A 24,868-nucleotide genomic window follows, 5' to 3' on the forward strand; every position below is an offset into this window, starting at 1 on the left:
CCATAGACAAAGTGGATCCAGACATACCAGTTATCTGGTATGTCTACATATTGAGACTGAGCTGAGCACATAGGTGTAGGTCTGTAATTCCAGTGACTCAGGAGGCTGAGGCAGGAGGTGGCAAGTTCAAGGCCAGCCTCAACAACTTAATGAGGCCCTAAGCAATTTAGCAAGATCCTATCTCTAAATAAAATATAAAAAAGAAATAGGGATGTAGCTCAGTGGTTGCATGCCCCTGGGTTCAATCCCCGGTACCAAAAATAAATAAATATTTGAGACTGAAATAGTGGAGCATTCATGGCTAACCTAGTGAATAATAGCCTAGAAATTAAGCAATGAGAAAACAAAAAGTTAGCAATTTAGAGAAAATAAAATGTTCATAAAAAGAAAAATAATCCCAGTTCACTACATGACTCAGATGTGACTGATAATATGAACATTAAATATCTGTATGAGAAAAATTATGATCTAACACTGGGAGTTGGGGAACAGAAAGAGTCCACAAGACTGAAAGGGAGAAAGGAAAGAACAAAAACTTCATGGGCTACAGGTTCTACGAACAGATAATGCTTAAAACTAAATAAATCAAGAAGTAGCCATACAAAAGCATGTTGTTTAGAGATATGGAGATAAATTCCCCCAAATAAATTAAGATGGTTTGGGTTTTATATTTTCCCTGTACTGGAGACTGAACTCAGGGGTGTTCTACCACTGAGCTACATCTTTTACTTTTAATTTTGAGGCAGAGTCTCACCGAGTTGCTGAGATTGGCCTTGAACTTGGATTCTCTTGCCTCAACCTCCTGAGTCACTGGAATTATAAGAGTGATCCACCGCACTTGGCAAGTTAAGATGGTATGAATATTGAATGTTGTCTTCTCAGGAGCAAGGAAATAGAAGAGAGTGGTAGCTGAGATCAGTGTTTATCATTAAATTGTTGAACTCTGCTTCTTTAAATATATACACATGTGGGTCTGGGGATATGGCTCAGCAGCAGAATGCTGCCTAGCATGTGTGAGACCCTGAGTTTAATCCCAGCCTGAAATAAATAAATAAATAAATAAATAAATAAATAAATAAGTACATATGTGAAGGGGAAAAAAAAAAAGACCAGCAACTCAGGAGGCTGAGGCAGGACGATTGTGAAGTTCAAGACCAGAATGAACAACTTAGTGAGATCCCATTTCAAAACAAAAATAAAAAGGGTTGGGGATATATTTAGTGGTAAAATGCTCCTGGGTTCAATCCCCAGTACCACTAAATAAATAAGCAGCTGGGTGCAGTGGTGCACCCCTGTAATTCCAGTGACTTGGGAGGCTGAGGCAGGAGGATCACTAGTTCAAAGCCGCCTCAGCAATTTAGCAAGGCCTTGAGCACCTTGGTGAGACCCTGTCTCTAAATAAAATATAAAAAAGGGCTGGGAATGTGGTTGAGCACTCCTGGGTTCAATCCCTGGTATCAAAACAAATAAGCAAAACAACTGGGCCCCAGTGGTACATGCCCATAATCTTAGTATTTGGAAGGCTGAGGCAGGAGGATCACTTGTGCCCAGGATTTCTTTATTTTTTTCCACTTTTTTTTTTTTTTTTTTTTTTTTTTTTTGTGGTGCTAGGGATCCAACCCAGGGCCTTGTGCTTACAAGGCAAGCACTCTACCAACTGAGCTATCTTCCCAGCCCCTCCACATTTTTTTAATTGGTTCATTATAATTGTACATAATGGCGGCATCTGTTGTCACATAGTCACACATGCACACAATATAACAATATTATTCGACCAACATCACTCCCCAGAACTCTCCTCTGCCATTCCTTTCCTCTATTCTATTCTACTGATCTCCCTTTGTGTTTTCAGTATTTTGAGGTCAGCCTGGGCAAAATATCATGACCCTCTCTGAAAATAACATAAAAATCCAAAATAAAATAAAATTGCTAGTGGCAGAGCATGCAGTCCTGAGTTCAATCCCTAGCAGTATAAAAAATAAACATACTAAAAACAAAAACAAAAACAAAAACAGACAGCAGTGAGGTAAGAAATTTGGAGAAAAAATAGAAGTGTCCAAACTGGAACACTGGAGTCAGAAAAAGGGCAGGGTGTGCCAGGGTTGACCCAACAGGACCCAAAGCTGGACACCAGCCATCTCATGGATAAGTCTTTTTTTTTTTTTTTTTGGTACAGGGAATTGACCCAGGGGAGCTTAACCACTAAGCCACATTCCCAGCCCTTTTTGTATATTTTATTTAGAGACAGGACCTCACTGAGTTGAGTTGCATAAGTCCTTACCAAGTTTCTGAGGCTGGCTTTGAACTTGCAATCCTCCTGCCTCAGCAGCCCCTGGGATCACAGGCATGTGCCACTGCTGCAGCCAGCACGGATGGCCTCTTAATAGTCCTGGTCAGCCATGTGTCCTTTTCTGTTTTGTTTTGTTTTTGCGGTGCTGGGGCTTGGACCCAGGGCCTTGTGCATGCGAGACAAGCACTCTACCAGCTGAGCTACATCCCCAGCCCTCCTTTTGTGTTTTTGGAGTGCTGGGAATTGAACCCAGAGTCTCGCCCATGCTAAGCTTGTGCTTTACCACGGGGCCACATCCCCAGGCTTCAACAGTTCTCTTCATATTAGAGTCACTTCATACTCTAACATTTACTGACAGCCTGGCACCCAGCAATCCCCAAGGAATATATGTGGGGACAAATGAATGAGTGACCAGGGGAATGAATGAAGTTCTGAGCTCACAGGCAAAAATGTCCCTTCAGTACCCCCACTGCCATCTGTCCTTACAGAAACCTGGATAATCAGCCTCCTCCAACAAGCACAGACCTGCCTCCCAGCATGGGTGGAGGCTCCCTCTGCTGAGCCAGAGGGCAGTGAGCCCACTACAGCCCAATCTTATCAGTAAAGAAAAGGGGACTCAACACCTCCTCACAGAGCAACTCCCAGAGTGCTCTCCTCCCCAGGTCACTGTCTGCAGTGTCTGCAGCAATATCTTTGATGGAAGAGGGCTGAAGAATATAGCCAGATATGTTCAGAGTCTCCACAAGTCTGTCTCCCTGATTCTGGTCCCAAAGCTTTCTTATGTACCCTGTGGCACCCTGGTCTGTGCACAGCAAGCTACTCTCATTCCTGTTTGTCAGCAAGCTCCTGCAGCGCTGCTGTAAATGGTCTTATACCTTTTTTTGTTTTGCAAAGGGAAGAGAAAAAGAGTGAGAGATCCTTACTCCTGAATGAGAGGAAATGTATACAGTATTATTCACTACAGCATTATTTGTTTGATCAAAAGACAGGAAACACTCAAATTATCCATTAAATGGAACCAGTGAAATAATCTGGGGCACAGAAATATTGTGAACTATTACCACTAAAACCAATGGGCTCTGGGCTGAGGATGTGGCTTAGTGACAGAGCACTTGCATAGCATGTGTGAGGCACCGGGTTGGATCCTCAGCACCACATAAAAATAAATGAATATATAAAGGTACATCAACATCTAAAAAAAAAAAATTAAAAAAAAAAAAAACAAAACCAATGGGCTCAGTGGTAGAGCACTTGACTAGCATGTGTGAGGCACTGGGTTCCATCCTCAGTACCGCATAAATAAAAAAATAAATAAAATAAAGATACTGTGTCCATCTACAGTAAAAAACAAAAACCAAAAAATAAACAAACAAACAAACAAACAAAACCCAAAAATCAAAAAACAAAGGGCAGGTGGGACACGGTTGTCACACACTTGTAATTCCAGAGACTCCAGAAGGAGGCTGAGGAGTAGGATCCGCAAGTTTAAGCCCAGCCTGAGCAACTTAGCAAGACCCTGTTTGAAAATAAAAAATAGGTAGGACCGGGGATGTGGCTCAGTGGTAGAGAACCCCTGGATTCAATCCTCAGAACTGCAATAATTAATTAATTAATGAAATGTTTATGTACTAACATGGAGTCTTGAGAAATACTGCTAAGTTAGAAAAAGTAAAGTACAATGAATGTGGTATGTTATCATTTATGTAAAGGAAATAAGTATCTGCATTTGCTTAAAATTTGTAAAGAGGACATCACTGGAAGAATATGTACAAAATTGTTATAATTTCTGCTTCTTTTTTTTTTTTTTTTTTTTGGTGCTGGGGTTTGAACCCAGGGCCTTGTGCTTGCAAGGCAAGCCACTGACTGAGCTATATCCCCAGCCCCAACTTCTGCTTCTAAGAAGAAAATTTGGTTGTCTAAGTGACAGGGGTAACATGGAGATGAGTTTTCAGAAAATTATCTCCTTTACCTTCTAAAGTTCATTCTTTTTTCTTTCTTTTCTTGTGTTGGTGATTGAATATACAGTTATACATGTATATTATGTGTATATATCTATATGTATATATATATTTTTATGTATGTATATACCTATATACACATATGTATGTATGTGTGTGTGTGTGTGTGTGTGTGTATCCCAGTAACTCAGGAAGCTGAGGCAAGAGAATCGCAAGTTCAAGCCTAGCTTCAGCAACTTATCAAGACGGTCTTAAAAAAAATAAAAAGAACTGAAGATGTAGCTCAGTGGTAAGGCGCCCTGGGATCAGTCCCCAGCACCAGTAATAATAACAATAAATGCAGTGACAATCCATTTTATCTAGCACTTTTTAATGCTCCAAACTGTCACTGAAGCACTTTTAAGTGCTTAAGTCATTCAGGCTTCCCCACAACCCCATTTTACAGACTGAAAACGCAATGGGGCAATTAAGTAGCTTTCCTAAAGTGGAAAAAAGTGTCACAAAGTGTCCATGGCTGAGTCAATACAGACCCTGTTATTTCTGAGCCTGCAGGCCATAGACTTCACCACTCTGACTCCACATCAAGTGCACAAAGCTGTTCTTTTATTTTGGGAGGCACAGGTGGGAGGAAGACATGGATACAGAGTTTTGGAAAGCAGAGGTCTAATCTGACCATCCTCCTTTCCTCCAGCTCACAGAGGAGTAACTGGGGCCAAGAAGTTGTGATGGAGCAGGTCACAAGGGGCTGAGGGCCAAACCTCAGGGCTCCTTCATGAGTTAAAGAGAGGCAGGCTGACATTTCCTTTGAACCTAATGGCAGGTGAGGTTTTGTATTCTATTGTTAGAACAGAGGAAAATTATGTTTAGAAATTCTACTGATTTTGGGGCAGGGGTGGTGACACACCCCTGTAATCCCAGCAACTCAGGAGGTAGAGGCAGGAGGATCATGAGTTCAAGGTCAGCCTCAGCAATTTAGTGAGACCCTAAGACCCTATCTCTAAATAAAACAAAAAAGGGCTGGGGATGTGGCTCAGTGGCTAAAAGCCCCCGAGATCAATCTCGCATCTCAAAAAAAACAAAAACAAAAACAAAAACAAAAACAAACCATGCACCAGAATCCACAGAATTTTACTAAGATATTTGGGAACTAGTTCCGAGTTGGGGGCCTGTGACTCATGTTTTAGATCCTTACTACTCCAACAGTAGTTAGCAGAAGTAACAGAAGCTATACCTAGGAACTTGTTAGAAATGCACACACACTAAACCTACTGAATTAAAATCTGCTTTTTAAGAAAAGTCCCAGGTGATTTGTTTGCACATTAAAGTGTGCAAAGCACAAAGTGAGACCTGAATCCCAGGGGAATCAGACTTACTCCCGCCCATGTAACTGACCCTCTGAGGCTCTTGGCTTGGTTGTTAGGGGCAGCTGTGAATTGGTGGATGATGTAAGGAGAACTTAGATATTAAATTGCCACCAAGGCCTGGGAGATTATTGCAACAAAGGAAACTCCATTTGTATTATTGCAACCAGCATCTGCAGTGTGCACTGAATGAGGCCCAAGAAATTTGTTGCAGTAAGAATTTAGAAACCTTATTACCACCTCCAAAAGTAGAGAAATGAGCAGGACCCTTGGATTTAACTAAATTGAGATGTGCTGGATTGGAAAATAGTTTAAAAGCAGGTTTGTTGCAGAGAAACTGCATATTTATAATACCGACCTGCACACTTAAAGGAAACCTATTTGTGACACTGATCTTACCCTTGGGATATCTTTAAGAATTTGTAAGATAAGCGTGGTAGCTCACACCTGTAATCCCAGCAACTCAGGAGGCTGAAGCAGGAGGATTGCAAATTTGAGGACAGCCTCTGTAATTTAGGGAGACCCTATCTCAAAATAAAAAAATCTGGGGATGTAGCTAGCTTCGTGTTAAAGCACCCCTGGATTCAATTTCTAGTACACCCCCCCAAAAAAAAAATTGTGACAAGATTCTCTCCTAACAATAACATCAAAGAACAGGATTAGCCTGGTAATCTGTACTATCACACTGACTGCATTTCAAACTGGAATGCACTGGAAAGTAAACATCAACTGGAATCTAGTTACTCTGTTGCAACAAGTGTGGATTTGCTATGGAAACAAATCTACAAGTCTGTGGCTGTAGCTGAGGGACTGCATGGCTCTTTATTGCAACAGGAACTTGCAGAATGCCACACTGTGCCAATATGGTCTTATGTGGCTGTGGCCAGGGCCAGAGGGACTTCTATCACAGGGGGAACCATGCGAAGAGGCCACAGTGTTACAAAGGCAAGACTTGAGAAATATATTGCCATAGGCATAAAGACAGCCAACCGTTGCACAGGACTTTTGAGAACAAGTATAGGCCTCCATTAGTGATAGTCACTCCATGCTTCTGATGTTGGTAGGGCAGTCAAGGATCCTGACGGTAGAGAAAACTGAGGCTTGGAGAAGTTCAGGGAGTTGCTCAAGTTCTCCTGATTGGTGAACCTCAGTGTAGGATGTAAACATGGGCCTTTGGGTTATGTACTGCACTTCCTTACAGGGAAACTTTTCATATGCTTTGAAATGAGATCTGGAAATTTGTTGGGGGGGCACATGCATATTTTACTTGTTCAAACCTTGCATATTTTGTTGCAAAATTTTAAGGATCTGTATATGTTATGAGATCCAAATACCTTATTTTCTTCCTTTTTATTTTTTTATTTTTTAATGATACTGGGGATTGAACTCAGGGTCACTCTACTACCAAGCTACCCCTCCAGCAGTTTTTTTGTTTGTTTGTTTGTTGTGACAGGGTCTTACTAAATTACCCATGCTATTCTCGAATTTGCTATCCTCCTGCATCAGCCTCCCAACTGCTGGGATCATGGGGTGCACTACTGGACCCAATTCAAATACCTTTTTTCCTCCCCAGTTGTGCTCAACCTGGAATGGCACCCAAGGCTTCATGCATGCTAGCCTCAACCTGGGACACAGTCCCAGGCCTAAAATACCTTATTTTCTTTTTTGGCACCGGGATTAAACCCCAGGGGCACTTTACCACTGAGCTACACCCCCAGCCTTCCCCTCCTCCTTTTAAGTCAGGGTTTGGCTAAATTGTCCAGGCTGACCTCAATCTTGTGACCCTCCTGCCTTGGCCTCCCAAATTGCTAAGATTACAGGAATGTGCCACCATGATCAGTCAAATTCCTTATTTCTAAGAGACTATAGGTATCTAGAATTTAAGCAATGCAAAGATGTAATTATAATAGTTTTATTTGGCTTAATTGGAGACCTGAGTTCAAGGTCTTTAACCTTCAAGGACTCTTATTACTTCTTAGTATATAACCTAGGCCAAAATGTAGTCTTCCAGAATTTGGCAAAACTCTACTCATTCTTTTTATTTTTTGGTACTGGGATTTAACCGAGGGGGGCTTTACTACTGAGCCCCATCCTCCAGCTTTTTATTGTTTTGTTTTGTTTTTGGGTGCTGGGGATCAAACCCAGGGCCTTGTGCTTGCAAGGCAAGCTCTCTACCGACTGAATCCAGCTTTTTATATTTTACTTTCAGACAGGGTTCACTAAGTCAGGGGGGCTTTATCATTGAGCTCCATCCTCCAGCTTTTTACTTATTTATTTATTTATTTGAGACAGGGTCTCCCTAAATTGTTTGGGCTGGCCTCGAACTTGTGACTGAACTTCCAATCCTCCTATCTCAGCTTCCAGAGCGTCTGGGATTACTGGTATTATAGGAGTGCGTCACCAACCCTGGTAACCATACTTATTCTTTAAGGCCAAACTCAAAGTCACCACCTTTATGAAACTCTTCTAGATTCCTCTCCAGCTCCAATCTCCACCGTGGAGAGACTGCGCTCGGTACCTCCGACTTCAAGTAGCGAATGTTCCGGATTTACTGTCGTCTCTTTTCTCATTAGAACGGAGCCCTTGCTCTCTTGCTAGGTAATAGCACAGAGAACCAAGATCTAATGAACCCGTAAAGTAACCACTCGAAATCAAAACCCTTTGGACATCTGGCTACCAAGCGCGACCCTTTCCTCTACTGGGAAGGCAGATGTAGAGCTCAAACTCCGATGTCCGCAGTGCCACCCAACAAACTGTAAGCGCGCTGAGGTCCAGAATGGACCTCTGTGGGCGGTAGTGCTGCGCTCACGCCTCTCCCCCAGCGCGCCTAGCACGCTGCCAAGAACCGCGGGTGCCAAACAAATATTCGTGGATTGGGATGGAGCAGAGGGCAGGGTGACACTGAGACTATATGTCCACACTTGGCAGCGTCGGGGTTGTGAGCGCCCTGCGGAGTCGGGGGAGGGGCGAGGGCCGCTCCGTCCAGCCGGGCGCCAGCTCCTCCCGGGCGGGCAGGCACCCACCGACAGCAGGCACACAAAGCCCGCTCGGCGTGCTCGGCGATCAGCTCCTCAGGCCTGTGTCGCCACGCGCCGCCAGGCGGCTCCAGGTTGGGCGCCGGGCTGTGGCAGGCACTGGGCGTCAAGCAGCTGCACGCATCAAACCACCACGGGAGGGAGCGCGGAGGGGGGAGGAGGAGGAGTGGGCCCGGGAGGAGGGAGGAGGAGGAGGAGGAGTGGGACCGGGCGGGGGGTGGAGGAAGAGGCCTCGCATAGAGGAGGGAGCAATTGAATTTCAAACACAAACAACTGCACGAGCGCGCACCCACCGCGCCGAAGCGTTGCCCGGATCCGCGCCCGCCCCGTCCGTGCGGCGCGCGGGCGGAGACGCCGTGGCCGCGCCGGAGCTTGGGCCGGGGGCCACCATCGAGGCGGGGGCCGCGCGAGGGCCGGAGCGGAGCGGCGCCGCCACCGCCGCACGCGCAAACTTGGGCTCGCGCTTCCCGGCCCGGCGCGGAGCCCGGGGTGCCCGGAGCCCCGCCATGTCGCGATCCAACCGGCAGAAGGAGTACAAATGCGGGGACCTGGTGTTCGCCAAGATGAAGGGCTACCCACACTGGCCGGCCCGGGTGAGTAGCGCGGCCCGTCGCCCTCGATCCCCCTGCGGGCTTGGGTTGCATAACACCCGGGAGGGCACGAGCGCTCCGCGTGGAGCGGGTGGAGGGGGGCAGGGGCATCTGGGTCCTAGACTCTTGCAGCCGCCTTCGAGCCCACCCGCGGGTTATATAATGGTGGGGGCGGGCGGGGGCCGACACCTGAAGGGTACGGCGTCGGCGCGTAGAGGCGTGTGCGCGGCGTGGAGATCCGGGGGCGCCGGTCACTTCCCGGCCCCGGCTCCGCGTGCTCAGTTCCGCCCCCAGCCCCCATAGTCGCCGAGGCTTCGGGCGCGCAGTCTGCGTTTGGGCCGGTGGTGTAGCTCCTCCCACCGCCCCCCCCCCCCGGCGCCGCCGCTATCCCCTTTTGGAACTCCCCTTGTGATCCCCACTTTCTCCATTGACTGTCGCCCCCAGTTCAGACTCCTCTTCCTGGGTAAACTATTACGAAGGGTCCCAGCCCAGAGAGGGCTAAATGGAGGCGGAGTTCGCTGCTGGAAAACTTTGGCTTGGGGCATATCTCTCTAGGAGGTCTGAAGTTAGGAGGGTCGAAGAATGGTTGGGGATGGCGTAAGAAGGGATCTATCCATCTGGCTTGGAATCTATCCGCCAGAATCCGTCGGCCCTCAGCTCCACAAAAGTATTCCTCCATATTCCACCAACTCAAATTTGGGTCTGAGGGCGGCACGGCCCCGTGGGGGTGTCTGAATTGCTCCGCTCCTCGTTTGAGCATCTCCCGCCAGAATTGTCCCGTATCCGCCATGTGGTTGATTTCAGCCCGCCAACAGAAGGGCCTCCCCCCTTCCAGCACCTGGCCAGGTGGGAGGGTGGGGCCCCAAAGCCAAGCCTGTTGTGTTTATCACTTTTCCCCTAGGGACCAAGATAGGTTAAGTATGGAGGATGGAAAACTGCCAATTGCTGAAGGAGAGTCGGGGTGGCATGGGGGGCAGGGGCCCAGCAACTTATTTTAGAGTTAGTGTAGAGGGGCCTTTGGTATCCAGCAAGGGCATGACTCAGCCCCTCATAGGGTAGGACTCTTGTAGAGTGAAATCCAAGGGCTGGAGGGAGGGGGCCGAGTACAGGACTATCTTGTGGCTTTGGGTTGCGTCTCAGAATTGAGGCTCTCTGTTTATCTGGCCCAGAGGCTACTCTGAGCCTGTGATATTGCCCCAGGCTTATCTGGGTCCTGTTCAGGGTGTATCAGACCAACTTGGTCTCTCAGAAAAAATTCGAGACCCCTTTTTATTCTGTACCCTCTCCTGAGGAGCCTGTCTGATCCTACATGCCTTGAGCTCCTGTTCCCTGAGACTTTCAGATGGATCACATAAGGCCTGACCTGGAATGGGAATGAAGTGCAGAGAAAAGTGGGGCTCTCCCATTTTCTAGGGCCTCCTAATGGGCTGAGGCAGTGGGACATTGTGTGGAAGTAGCCATACACAGCTTATGTATGCGCAAACGTGTGTGGCCTGTGAACACTCATGTACTTTACCCAGCACCCTTTGATCCAACTAGCTTCTTGGCCCAGGTGCCAAGGCCCTGGTGGGCAGGGCAAGAACTGAACCCAGGTCTCTACAGCTTTTCCCTCCTGGGGGTGAGACAAAGTCCAGAGGCTGGGGAGGAGGTAGTAGCCAGAATGTGGGTTACAGGAAACCCCTTTTGGGTCAGGTAAGAGAAAAAGGATAGGAACACTTAAGAGGACTCACAGTGGCCCTGTGAGGAAGACAGGTTTCTGGTGTCCTTTGGAGTGAGCGCAGTGTCTGGGACTGGGGTTACCCATCCATTTCATCTTTTACTCTGGACTTCCAGGACAGAGGGTAGGATAGGGGAGGCAGAGTTTCTTCCTCCATTGAGGCCTGGACTTACATTTTTGCGGGGAGGGGGCCGGTACCCGGGATTGAACTCAGGGACTCAACACTGAGCCACATCCCCAGCCCTATTTTGTATTTTATTTAGAGACTCACTGAGTTGCTTTGTGCCTCATTTTTGCTGAGGCTGACTTTGAACTTGCAGTCCTCCTGAGCCATTGGGTTTACAGGTGTGCGCCACCACACCCGGCACTGGATCTTTTCATTGTATTTTTTTCCTGTTTTTTTTTTTTTTTTTTTTTTTTTTGGTAGTGGGAATTGAAGATTGAATCCAGGGCTTCAAACGTGGTAGGCAAGTCCTCTACCACTCGCTGGTCAGAGACCTGGACCTTTTTTTGATAAAGTTGGGGTAGGGAAGTTGAACTGAATCTCAAAGAGATAAAGCCTAACACTTCAGTGGCTTTGGCTATTGATGGTTACAATTTGGGGAGGGATACACCTAAGACTTTTACCTACCAGATATATCTCCCTTGATCCCTAAAAGAACAAAGTTCAAAAAAGAGAAGACAATGCTGAGTCTCCTCACCATACCTTGGATCCTATCTCAGACCCTAATGGTGGCAGAGCTGGAGGGACCCAGTTCTGAGAAACATGAGAGTAAGGAACCTCCATGACCAGGTGCCCTGGTGGGCAACCAGAGTCCTCAGCTTGGACCTTGCTTTCCTCAGTCCCTGCTGCTGAGGAGGATGGGTGATTCTGGGAGAGACTAGAAGGGCCACGTGGTGGCAGGACCTGCCTTAAAGGGTGGTGTGACTCCATCTTAACCTTCTCCCTTCTCTCTTCCTTCTGCCTAAGTTCCTGGGGGATCTCCAAGCACTTAACAATTTAACCTCCAACATTCAGGGATTTCTCCCCAAGGTTCCTTCCTCCTCTTTTTACTTCCTGTTTCATAATCCCAGAAAACAGTCCTGAGCAGCCCCAAGGACCTCCCCATCTTCCCTCTGTCTGCCTCCTCCCACTCACTACCTTCTATTCTCTGCCCTTGGGCTTGCCACACTTCCTGGCCCCAACTGTCTGAATTGCCTTTCCACTCCCCACGCCCGATTTTTTGGTTCCTGGGTTAGGTCAGTCCTGATCTTGGGTGTGGTGGTGGTCAGAGCCTGGCTGATAGCCAAAGTGCACTTTGCCTTCCCTCTGCCCTTCTAAGCGTTGGGTAGGTAGGTGATCCTGAGCCTGCTTTTGGTCCAAGGCTGGGGGGCCATGTGCATTCCTCCCCCAATCCTTCAGATCCCTCGGTAGGCCTCGAGGGCTTGGCGGGATGGGGTTTCAGGCTCTCAGGCGTGGATGATGGAGTTGGGCATTGCCAAGGAGGTGGGGCTGTGGGTGGATGGGCTGACCTGAGAACTAACTTCCCTGGATCCTTGGAATGGCCGAGAGGTTGAAGAGTCCCCTTCCCCGTTGGCTAGTGTATGTGGGGGGGGTGCAGTGGGGTCTCCACATCTGGCCCCACCCTGACCCACTTATCCTTGACTCACAGGTTCTGAGTCACAGCCTGGATATGAAGGCATCACCTGGAAAACAAACTTATTGGGGGACAGGGCTCCTGTGTGTCTAGGAAATGCAAGAAAACACTTCCTTTGTAGCTTGAGGGGTGGAGGTGCCCTTACAGAAGGGGTTTTCTCCCCCTTTTTGAGGGATTGAGAATTTTATTCCATCCCCTAATGGCCCTTCCCCCCAGTGCCTGCATTCAAGGTGGGAGGCGTGTGTGGAATGACTCCTTTGGGGGAAGATGCCCATCTTGCCCAAGCCCTGTCCTTTGCCCTCTTTCTTCTAGACCCATCCTTTATGTAGCTGGAAGTCAGCAGGGAGGGTGTATCTGGTGTGTCTCATTCTATTTTTAATTCCATCCGTTCTTTTATTTCTCCCCACCCCTGGGGCTGGGCAGCTGGTGGCCTTCTGGGTCCCCTGCCACACTGCTCAGGTTCAGTTATCTGAGTTTGCTTGCCATAGGAAACTGGAATAGCCAGGTGCTCTGCAGTGGGTGCTCCTGAAGGCAACCTCCTGGCTCCTCCTTTCCGACTCTCCCCTACCTGTCCCCTCTTCCTGAGCCTCAGTTTCTCTTCTTTTAGCACATTTACCATGAGCACATCCATGCGCTGGCACAGGTGTGGACCTGAACCGCAGCGATCAAAAGTTTCCTGCAGCACCTCCAACCTTAGACCCTTTGGTCCCCACCTGCGTGCGCACTGATCCACCAGAGGGAGGCCAGGGACCGGCCTTTGCTATTATTGTCCTATCCCTGTCTCCTGGGATCTTTAAGCCCTGGAGGCCCTCATTTTGTTTTTTGCCTCCCCCTCTGAGTGGAGGGTGGGAAGCCTGCTGGTAACCGGAGTCAGGTGTCCTATCCAGCCTCCGCCCCTGCCCCCACTCCAGGTCTGCTTCCTGAGAGCAAGTCCCCCCCACCCGAACCTCCAGCCCTAGCTGTGGTTTCGAGCACAGCCGGGGACCCAGGTGCCAGACTCCAGGCTTGGGGGTGGGGTGTGTTTTAGTGTCCCCTCCTCCCCAATCCGGATAGAGGGCCTGGGGGGAGGGGCGGTCACATTCCTGGTTGCTGAGTGGCCCCGGGGGCGGGGTTGGGTTGTCATGGCGATGGGGATCGTGTTTGTGGGGGGAACTGCGTGCCTTTCCACCCCCTGCTCTCACACCCCAGCGTCTCCTGGTTGTAGGGAGGGCCCAGTTTGTGCTGGGCCTTCCTGGGGGGAGGGGCTGGACCTCTGTCCCCAGAGGCCACGGGGCAAGGCGGGGGAGGCGCCCAGGAGCTTGAAGACTACCAAGTCTAGGGCAAGATGCCCCTCAGATTCATGCCAGGGCCCCACCCCCCTCCTGGGTGTGTCTCAGCTCATTCCCAGCCTCCTTGTCTCCCCAGATCCCCAGTCAGGCTCTCAGTCCCTCTCTCTGTGTGCTAATCACTGCCTTCGCCTGTCTCTCTCCTGTCTGCGTCTGGGGCCCCAGTCAACATGGCCACCTGGCCTCTGTCCGGCGGGAAGCCAGGCTGCTGGGGCTGTTGCAAGTGTTGCTGGGAGTTGTAGTCCCGTCCCGTCCCCACCCCACCCCCACACAACCCCCAACTCCGCTTGTCTTGAGCTTCCTGGCCCTGATCTGTAGGACACTGCCTCTCTTACATTCCCCTGACCTCAGACCTCTGCACCTCCTCTACTGATCTTCTAGGGCAGGACATGTGGAGCAGGGGATCAAGTCAGGAGGTACAGGTGTGATATCTGGGCCTCATTAATTTGCCCTGTTATTTTGGGCAAATCACTTCACTTTTTTTCTGACCTCAGTTTCCTCATCTGTAAAATAAAGGATTTGACTACTTTGGTGGTTTAGTGTTCCCCAGAAGACTTTGGGGCTGCTGCTAGAGCTGGGAATTGAATAGGTAGCCCTCTGGCCTCACCCCTCCACTTCAGCCAGGGCAGTCTGTTTTTATCTGTATAGATTCATTTAAGTATTTTTTGGTGCACCTATTATGTTCTCTGACTTCAGGGCTGGATATAACCCACATAGACAATTGAGTAATTTGAATCAGTGTAAAACTGGAACTGTGAAGGAGAGGTGCTAGGGGAGAGTTTTTCCTGGGAGCTGACTGGGTCAGGAAATGGGGAAGCATTCTGGAGGAAGTGATGATGGAGCTGAGGTTGGAAGGGTGATCAGGAGCTAGTGAGTTTGAGGGACTGAAAGGACTGTGTCAACAAGAATAGGAGGGGCAACATCCTGGGAGGGGTTGATCACAAACACTCCTTGGGCCTGTCATATGCCAGGCTATGTTCATCAAACCCCACAACCCTGTGACTTAAATATTGTGACTGTCTCCATTTGGTCGTTGAAACTGAGGCAGAAAGGTTCAGTGAGTTGCCCGAGGTCAAGTTATGGGTGGCAGAGTTGAGATTCAGACCCTGCAGTTGTGGAGAAGAGGTGGAACAGGTAGCCCTAGTTGTGACACCTTATTGAAAGGGAAGAAGATGCTTGGATCAGCATTTTGAAATTGTAGCAGGGCAAGAAAGGAAACTGAGAGAAGAGGTCAAAGCTGTAGTACAGGCAAAAGAGGTGTCAGTGATTGGACCAGAGTGGGTGACAGATGTGGAGCTTTGAGGTAGGGACCTGGCCATGGTGGGGAACAGGTGCTGTCTAGTTCTGAAGGAGAAGGAGGGGACTCTTAAGGTTTCTGTTAGACTTTCATGTTTGGCTTGATTGGAACCAAGTTCGAGTTCTAAAAATGGTTCATAAATCTCCTTGGTGATCCTCGGGGTCCCCACTCTGCCTGGCCTGAGAGGTCAGTGCCCCTGCCAGCTCAGACTGAAGACCTTGGGACCCCAGGTCACACTCACCTCCCTCATCTCACCCCAGATTGATGAGATGCCTGAGGCTGCAGTGAAATCAACCGCCAACAAATATCAAGTCTTTTTTTTCGGGACCCACGAGACGTGAGTGAGGGGTCAGCTGGGTGTGTGGGGAGATGCTATGGGGGGGCCACTTTGGGGAGAGAGAGAGAGGTGGTGACAGCGCCCCCTCCATGTCGGGCTGTTGCAGCTCAGGGGCAGTGAGGGGCTCGAGAGCACAGTCTCCCATCTCTCACCAGGGCATTCCTGGGCCCCAAAGACCTCTTCCCTTACGAGGAGTCCAAGGAGAAGTTTGGCAAGCCCAACAAGAGGAAAGGGTTCAGCGAGGGGCTGTGGGAGATCGAGAACAACCCTACTGTCAAGGCTTCGGGCTACCAGGTGAGCTGCTATCTGCCCCAAAGACCCCTGGAAATCAGGTGTGGCTGTGGGCTCCGGGAGTCCAGGCCACAGGTGACACTCGGTCTTCAGAACACCAGGGCTTTTGGTGTAGGAGCTCTTGGAGTGGTGGGGTGGGGCTTCCTAAGGGGATGGGGTCTTGGGGTGTTGTGTAGTGGTGATCAGGGTCACTCTCAGACAGCATCTGGGGGGGAGGGGTCAAGAACAGGAAGAGGCGGTAAGTGGGATAAGGCCTTTTGTGGGGCCCAGCATGAGGACAGGACATGGCCTTACTCTTTCCATGAAAGCTTCCAGGAGGAGGTGCTCGTGAGCCGGGCAGGACAAGGCGGGAGGGTGGGGGGCGGGGGTTGGCGGGGAAAGGGTCCCAGCTCCCTTTGGGAGAAGTTGACCCGAGGTTTTGCCTCCTGCTCCAGCCCTCCCCCCTCCTGCACAGAGCCCTGCCTGCCCGGCCAGTGGGTTTACCCCGGGGCTAATCCGACAGAGGTGGGTCTCAAATCACTTGTGAGACTGGGCACCTGGGTGGGGGCGGGGGCGAGGTGGGAAAAGGAAGGAGTGAGTGGCTGAGGGGGTGGTCTGGGGAAGGGGCCCAACCTGGCGGTCGCTGGTGCCACTCAGCAGCCTCTGCTGTCTCTGCCACAGTCTTCCCAGAAAAAGAGCTGCTCAGAAGAGCCTGAGCCAGAGCCTGAAGCCACAGAGGGTGATGGCGATAAGAAGGGGAATGCCGAGGGGAGCAGTGATGAGGAAGGGAAGCTGGTCATCGATGAGCCAACCAAGGAGAAGAACGAGAAGGGGGCACTGAAGAGGAGAGCAGGGGACCTTCTGGAGGTAACTGCCAGCTGCTTGGGGCCTCGACCCCACGTGCCCTTGAGCATTCTCAGTGGAGCACCCCCACAGCATCAGGACTCTTCCTCAGGGAGTCCCCAGTCAGAGAGATCCAGCCCCTAGTCTTGCAGTCCCTAGGCTGAGAAGATGGGATGGGACACAGGAAGCGTTGTCTTTGCAACACTGTGGGACTGGGTGTTGGTCCAGGAAGGAGCCCCTGAGGGGAGTAGGGGACACAGGTGCACAGCTGATGGCCTCTCTCTGCCGATCCTGCCTAGGACTCCCCTAAACGTCCCAAGGAGGCAGAAGACACTGAAGGGGAGGAAAAGGAGGCAGCTGCCTTGGAGAGTGAGAGGTCCCTCCCTGGGGAGGTGGAGAAGAATAGTACCCCCTCTGAACCCGGCTCAGGCCGGGGACCCCCAGAGGAAGAAGAGGAAGAGGAAGAGACTGCCAAGGAAGATGCTGAGGTCCCAGGCATCAGAGATCATGAGAGGTGAGTGAGCCCTTTGGCAGCTGGACTGGGAGGGCCCGGCCACCTGCAGAAGAAAGGAGAAGGGCCTGCAGTGGTCAGCCTCCCACCCGGGAGGCGGGTGGGTTCTCCCAGGAGACCCGCACTGGCTGGGGTGAGGCCAGGCCAAGGCCACCCCATTAACCCTTCTCCCCTCCAACCCTCCCCCGCAGCCTGTAGCCACCAATGTTTCAAGAGGAGCCCCTGCCCCGTTCCTGCTGCTGTCTGGGTGCTACTGGGGAAACTGGCCATGGCCTGCAAACTGGGAACCCTTTTCCCACCCAACCATTCTCCTCCTCCATTCACTGTCCCCACTTTAAGCCCACCCTCCAGAGATTGACCTGGCCCTCACCTCCAGGTTCCTACATACCCCGTGATCTGAGTCAGGGCCATGTTTTCTGCTCCCAAGGATGAGATGAGGCCATTGTGTCCCTTCCTGCTTGGAGCTGTTTCCCAGAACTTCTGTTGGGGCCTGAGCCCCTGTTTCCACCTGACCTTCCTCTCCTGCCCCCTAGGCATTTTGGGCCTCTGGGTTAAGATCAGGGGCAGAAGTGGAAGAGAAGGAGTGTGAACAGCACGTGGGCTCCTGGGGCCTGGGAGGGGCAATCCCAGGAAGGTGGACATCTCTGGAGCTCCCACACCTATTTTCCCAGCTGCCTGGATTCAGGGAAAATGGGACAGCTTGTAGGGGAGGGGCTCCCAGAAATTCTTTATGATTGATAACACCTATTTTACTGACCCCAGGAATTCTGGGAGTTGTAGTTTATTGTCAAAAGACTTTGGGGCTTCCAAGTTGTTTGGGCCAAGGACATAAATAAGATCTGAAGGGCTGACTTCACCCATTTAGGTGGGAGTGTTGAGTGTCTGTTCCCCTTTAGATCTCTGGGGTCAGATGGGATGCCCTGGGGAGACCCTAGCTGCCCTATTCCCTCTCCTCACAGTGCTCAAGGCCAGCCTACAGTCACATATGTCACCCAGACATAAAGGAAAAGACATTTTTTAGGAGATGTTTTTAATAAAAGAAAATTACAAAAAAAAAAAAATTTAATCCCCCAGCCCTTCTTGTGCTCCCCATTCTGCCCTCTTCTTCCCCACCATTGCCCCCATTTCTGAGGTGCACTGGGTGGTTCCCCTTCTGTTTGGGGCTTGATGACTTTCTTTTTGTTGCTGGGGCTTTGGTGTTCCTTCTGGTGTCATTTCCCATCCAGTTCCCCTGACTTGGTCCCCTCAGTGTTGCCACCAGATCGATTTGTAACCCACTGAGAGGACAGGGACATGCCCTTTCCCAGCCTCTTACTAGTGGTCTCTGCCTCTTTTCGTCTCGTCTCTTCTCTTTGCCCCCTCCCTTGGGCTCTCATGAAAAATTGCTGACGGTAGCTTTGGAAGTTTAGCTCTGAGAACCGTAGACAATTTCAGTTTTAGGAAAATAAAACCCGTTGATTACTACATTGGATATTGACTGATTTCTTTTGGGGTGTATTGGTTAACTGAAGAAGGGGAGTGGGAGAAGGGAATGCAGATGATTTACAAACCACCTTTAGGGGGTATCAGCCTCCTGTATTCCCCAGCCATTAGAAACTCAGAATTCTAAAAGCTGGGTGTGGTATACACCTGTAATTCCAACGACTTGGGAGGCAGAGGCAGGAGGATGCCAAGTTCGAGGCCATCCTCAGCAACTTAGTGAGACCCTGTCTCAAAAGAAAAAATAAGGGTTGGGGAGATAGCTCAGTCGGTAGAGTGCTTGCCTTGCAAGCACAAGGCCCTGGGTTCGATCCCCAGCACTGCAAAAAGAAAAAATAAGAAGTGTTGGGTGTAACTCAGTGGTAGAACACCCCACAGTTCAATCTCTAGTCCTCTCACGGCCAAAAAAAAAGAATCCTGTATTCCACATGAGGACAGTAGTACAATAAAACACATTATCCATTCTACCGCTTCTGCCCAGTCACCGACTCAGCTTTCCTGGTGAGCATCTATCTAGGAGGGTTTAAAATAAAATTGTACAATAAATGGGGCATAGGAATGTGGCAGTATCAGCCACAGCCAACATGGTCATGGAACTGGATGCTTTAGGCTGGTTGTAGAAACAACTTTGACCCCAAGGGCAGGCCAAAGATAGGTGAAGAGAACCTTTCTTCCTGCTAATGCTACTGTTACTGGTCTTGGGCTGCTTGCCACATGACAGGCCAGTTAAAAGACAAGGTGTTGAGGCAAGGAATGCTACTATTTGAGAAGCCATTTGACCAAGAAGATGGAGGGCTTTTGTGCAAAGTCCATCTTGCTGGGAGGCTGCTTTGGGGCAGTTTACATAAGACGAGTGATCAGACTGGTGGGCGCCTTCTCTTAGGTGGAGGGAGGTTTGTGGCCCAATGACGCACATTTGATCCTAATCACCTAGTCAGGAGATGCTTTCTCAGTTCTGCACATCCAAGAACAAAGATCACTATTTCCTCGGGCTATTCTCGTCACTGATTTGTTTGTTCACTGCAGCTGCTGACACACAATGGACAGGCTAGAGGGGGTAGCTGCCCCAAGGCCCTCTTGCTGATCACCAAACTCCTGGTAATGAAAGAAAATATTTCACCTGATTATTGTGGAAGACAAGGGTCAAATCCAGTTAAATAGGTTGAAATCTGGTCTGCATGCATAATTTCCTTAGGAATGCTTGCCATCCATAATGGTCATGTGATGATAAGGGAGGAGGTTGACAAGGTCGAATCCTCTCAGTACTTTCCAAACTATGTGGACCCCCTGGATTAAATCATCTTGAGTTTCCTTCCATATCTGACATTTTGTGTATAGATCATCTAGCAGTGGAAGGGCCCATGTCTCATCCCTTACTCCAAAAATTCTATGATAGTTTTGGGGTCTGCCCTAACCTTCAGAAGAGAAGGGTGGGGGCAGAAATGATTAGTCTCGCCAGGAAAAAAAAAAAAAAAGTTATGCTTTGAACAGGAAGCCACAACCACCTAGAAAATGGAGCCATCCTCTCGAGAAACTACAATTCCCAGCGGCTTCCACACTGAGCATGCGCAGGAATGTAACAGTCGCGTCATCCTATCACTCTTCGCCTTCAATTCCCGACATGCTTCATGGTGTTCTTACCCTCTTAATTTCCTATCCTCGGTCAAGCTTCCTGTTTCCGCCTTATTTTGCTGCGACGGACTACAGCTCCCCTCGTGTTGAGAGGCTAGATTCTTTATTGAGCTTCCGTTCTGCAATTAGACTACAATTCCCAAAAGTCCGTTAGGCGAGGACGAGCGGGGCCGAGGCCCCATGTGCAGAGGTGATCTGTGGAGGCTCGGCGGTGCAGTGGGAAGGGAGGTGACCGCCGTTTAGCCTAGACGTGTTACAGTTCATCGGGAGGCAGGTGCGGGAAGGGCTTTCCTTTTCCCTGGCTGTGGCATAGTCACCCCCGAGGTTTTTTTGCACTGAAAGCTTGGAGCGGGCGGGTGCTGAAGAGTGCTGGGGCCTGATAATTTCTAGGGTCCGGGTCCGCACTGGGGATGAGGCTGGCGGGGAAGTCGTGACCTGAGAGGCAATCAAACGGTCAGCCCCACGAGCTTGCACTGTGCATCTAGAGCACGCATTGAAAGCCCCTCTGCGGAAGGGGCACCAATTTCTACAGATTGTGGAGGGAACAGAAGGGAAAGGTCTAAGGGGCGTGCTAGGTGCTGTGCTGGGCCAGCTCCGGGGATCTCCCAGAGCCTCAGAACTAGAATGACCGGCTTAACCCATTAAGTTCCAGGTTTCCAGTTCTGCGAATATTTCAACGAAATTGACACAGAGGTATTAAAAATAGGTTGGAAATCACAATCTAGAGCTTATATGTTATTATGTCAATTAATATTATAATTGTTGTATATTCTTCCTGATATCATTATATGTTATATGATTTTATTATATGTTGCATGTAAGTTTCTATACGTTTCCCACGTCTGGAGCTATGGAACAAAATGAGTTAAAGAATTCGGTGCAGCCCTCCATGCAAGTGACTTGAGTTTTATGATTGACCCTGCTCCTGTTAAGCTGTATGAACTAGGGCAAACCATTCCAGCTCGCAGGGCTTTGATTTCCTTGTCTATAAAAGGGACATATGGTACTTGGACCTGACAGTCTCTTTCCCTGGGCAATGTGAAGACCAAGTATGAGGAATATTGAAATTCCCAGCATTAGGCTTGTCCCATAGTACTGCTTTGTCATCATTTATTGAGTCCGAATAGTAATACTTGGGCCCTTAATTCACCTGGCATTAATTTATAATAACATTGGGCCTTTTAAAAGATTTTCTTACTGAGATGTATGTACTTTGTGTGTGTGTGTTGCCGGGGATTGAACCCAGAGCTTCACACATGCTAGGCACGCACTCTACCACTGAGTTACACCCTCATACCAAGATATATAAAGAAAAAAACAACAAATATTTCACTCTTCATTTAAGCTAGTTGATTTTTTAAAAAATGCACACGGTTAGAAAATGTAAATGTTATGGAAAGAAACAAAGTGGAAATTAACAGCCCTCTCAAATAGTTCTTCCCCAAAACCAGTTCTTTAGTTTCTTTCTTTCCCATAAATATTTAAGCCCACAGCAGAATATATATTACATAATAAGTATACTTACATGTATTATATATGTGTAGTATAAAATGTATTACATATGTGTAATATGTATTATATATATTATATATATATGATTAATTTATCCAAAAGGGATACTAGTCACATTATCCTGCACCTTGCTTTGTTAAAATATTAAAAATAAATGACACCAAGAGCCTTGTAAATTTTTTATGGATGGTGAAACAGGCTCAGAAGTTTTTTTTGTCTAGGATCACAGCAAAAGAACAGACTCTGGAACCCAGATGACATTAAGGAGTCAAATGGTCTGACTCCCCAGTCCAGGGCTCTTTATGCCATTATAGTGCATTTTATTAATATTTGGAAGGTAGGTTCATCCTTATCTACAAGACAAGATTAATGTAACTTCTTTTTTTTTTTTTTTTTTGGGGTGCTGGGGATCGAACCCAGGGCCTTGTGCTTGCACTGCAAGCACTCTACCAACTGAGCTATCTCCCCAGCCCTAATGTAACTTCTTTATCACTTCTCCTTTGGTTTAAATCATGATACAGCAAAGCACCTAGCATGGTACATAGAAATAGCTAGTGGTCAGTAAACTGAGGAGTTTGACTGATTTTTTGCAGTACTGGGGATTAAACCCAGGACCTTATACAAGCTAAGTATGTACTCTACCACTGAACTACATCCCCAGCCCTTATTTTATTTTTTTCATTTTGGTATTGGGAATTGAACTCAGGGATCCTTTACCACTGAGCTACAACCTCAGCTCTTTCTACTTTTTTGAGAGAGGTTTCGCCAAGTTGCTTAGAGCTTACTGAATTGCTGAGGCTGTCCTTGAACTTGGGATCTTCCAGCCTCAGCTTCTGGAGTTGCTGGGATTATAGCATACACAACTGTACCTGGCTACTCCTTATTATTTTTGCCAGTTCTTTTACTAACCCACTAATTTAGTCCACCACCCAAACTTGGAAGGCTTATAACATACTTAATTGGGAAATTTGTGCCCCACCAACCTTAAAAGAGTCTAGACCCCACTAGCTTGCACAATATATCCAGAACGTTCAGTGGAAACCCCACGGTGGGTCTTTTTCCCTTAGAAAAGAAGTCATCTTGGGGAGTAGTTATTTCCAGTCTTGAGGATAGAGATGGAAGTGGGATAGGGACATTTTTGCTCCAATTTTTCTCTCTGCTACCTCTTTGTTCATTGTCTTATAACTGCCTGCCTTTGAACCTTATGCCAGTAGTTTATTCCATTACCTATTTTCTTCCTATCCTGTGTTCCATGTATTTTACTTAATAATTCTTTTGTGTACCTACTATGTGCCAAGATCTACTTGGATCTGCTGGATGTAGAAGTGGGGTAGATATCAGGGTCCTTGGCCTCAATGAATTTTTTATTTTTAACTTCAAAGTCAGATATGTGTGGGTTTGAATGATTTCCTCACACTTTAGCTTTGTGACCACTGGCAAGTTAATCTCTCTGTTCTTATTTGTAAAGTGAAGATAAGTATCATCTTATGAGAATTCAATGAGATGAGATATAATGAGCAATTTAGTGCTTTAAAGATGTTCCTTTCCTTGCTTCTCTGTCCTCTTTTATCCCCTTCCCAGAGTTAACAAAGAAAGTTTCTGAATCTTTCACTGGCAAGGGGATTTCTCACAGCTTCTAGCTATGCGTCTGTCTGTACTGCTGGCTTTGGCGTCCAAGGTCACTCTGCCCCCTCACTACCGCTATGGGATGAGCCGCCCAGGCTCCCTGGCAGACAAGAGGAAGAACCCCCCATGGACCAGGAGGCGCCCTGTGGTTGTGGAACCCATCTCTGATGAAGACTGGCATCTGTTCTGTGGGGACATGGTGAGCGCCTCAGACAGGGGAGAGAGTGATGGGGAAGCTCCTGGGCAAGGATCCCCCTCCCTGATCCTCATGCCTTCCCACAGGTGGAGATCCTAGAAGGCAAGGATGCTGGGAAGCAAGGCAGAGTGGTTCAAGTTATCCGGCAGCGAAATTGGGTAGTCCTAGAGGGACTGAACACAGTAAGTAGAGAGGATGAGGACACTCAGGAAGTCTGTCCCATCTGTCCCTCTTCATTAAGAGCAGCACAGGGTGAAGAGATTGGCTTGAGGGAATAGGTGTGAAACTGAACCTTTTACTTTTTAGTGTGGGCTAAATATGCTGAGCAGCAGTGGGTAAGTCCCTTTGACACTCCATGCTTCCTGACACAGCTACCCCTCTCTTGGACAGCATTTCCGCTACATTGGCAAGACGAAGGATTCTCGGGGAACCATGATCCCTAGTGAAGCCCCTTTGCTCCACCACCAGGTCAAACTTGTGGATCCTGTGGACAGGCAAGCACATGGTCTCTGGTTAGATAACTCCTTACCCTCAAGTCCATGAAGGTGTTGACCATAGCTAGGGATGGGTAGCCCATTTATCCAAAGGGAATGGTAGGTTGGATGCTCTAGATGTTAAGGGGTCCATCACCTAGCCACAGTTCCCTGTGGGTGACCCCAGTAGAGATAGAGAAACAGGGTGAAAGCCTTTGTGTTTTCAACCACTGACTCCACTTTTGGGTTAGAGTGTGGCCAGAGAACCTGGCTTCCAGGTCACACTCATTTTTTCTATTTACCAGGAAACCAACTGAAATTGAGTGGAGATTTACTGAGGCAGGAGAGCGGGTACGGGTCTCCACAAGATCAGGAAGAATTATCCCCAAACCTGAGTTTCCCAGAGCTGATGGCATTGTTCCTGAAACATGGATTGGTGAGACTGGGTGAGGGGCAAGGAGAGGATGGGGGCAGTAGGAATGAGAGTAAAGGATGTTTAGACAAGTTGGCAACCCCCACCCCCCATTTCCTTTCCTCTGACTCAACAGATGGCCCCAAAGACACATCAGTGGAAGATGCTCTAGAAAGAACTTACGTGCCTCGTCTAAAGACACTGGAGGAAGAGGTGATGGAGGCAATGGGGATCCAGGAGACCCGGAAACACAAGAAAGTCTATTGGTATTGAGTCTAGGGAAAGCAGCTTCTCCTGCTTTTATCTTAGCCTTGAAGGCCAAGGCACTATTCTCAGACACCAATAAAGTGCCATTAGTCTTCCGACA

At 48.7% G+C, this 24,868-nt stretch overlaps 2 protein-coding genes across 4 annotated transcripts; both read left to right on the forward strand.

Moving 5' to 3' along the window:
• Positions 1-8,842: 8,842 nt before the first annotated feature.
• Positions 8,843-18,635, forward strand: Hdgf (heparin binding growth factor). The gene is made up of 6 exons (XM_047523433.1): positions 8,843-9,237; positions 15,471-15,547; positions 15,703-15,841; positions 16,499-16,684; positions 16,960-17,174; positions 17,363-18,635. The coding sequence occupies exons 1-6, from the start codon at positions 9,151-9,153 to the stop codon at positions 17,367-17,369; spliced, it is 711 nt and encodes a 236-aa protein (XP_047379389.1). The 5' UTR covers positions 8,843-9,150; the 3' UTR covers positions 17,370-18,635.
• Positions 18,636-20,397: 1,762 nt separating this feature from the next.
• Mrpl24 (mitochondrial ribosomal protein L24) lies at positions 20,398-24,868 on the forward strand. 3 transcript variants are annotated; one of them, XM_047548501.1, is made up of 7 exons: positions 20,424-20,556; positions 20,929-20,975; positions 23,376-23,619; positions 23,703-23,798; positions 24,007-24,110; positions 24,395-24,525; positions 24,638-24,868. In XM_047548501.1, the coding sequence occupies exons 3-7, from the start codon at positions 23,437-23,439 to the stop codon at positions 24,772-24,774; spliced, it is 651 nt and encodes a 216-aa protein (XP_047404457.1). In that variant the 5' UTR covers positions 20,424-20,556; positions 20,929-20,975; positions 23,376-23,436; the 3' UTR covers positions 24,775-24,868. The 3 variants fall into 3 exon arrangements, with proteins under 3 accessions (XP_047404449.1, XP_047404457.1, XP_047404467.1); XM_047548511.1 differs by having other exon boundaries at positions 20,446-20,556; positions 20,935-20,975; XM_047548493.1 differs by lacking the exon at positions 20,929-20,975 and having other exon boundaries at positions 20,398-20,556.

Source organism: Sciurus carolinensis, chromosome 1 (genome assembly GCF_902686445.1).
Source record: "Sciurus carolinensis chromosome 1, mSciCar1.2, whole genome shotgun sequence".
NCBI classification, from domain to species: Eukaryota; Metazoa; Chordata; class Mammalia; order Rodentia; family Sciuridae; genus Sciurus; species Sciurus carolinensis.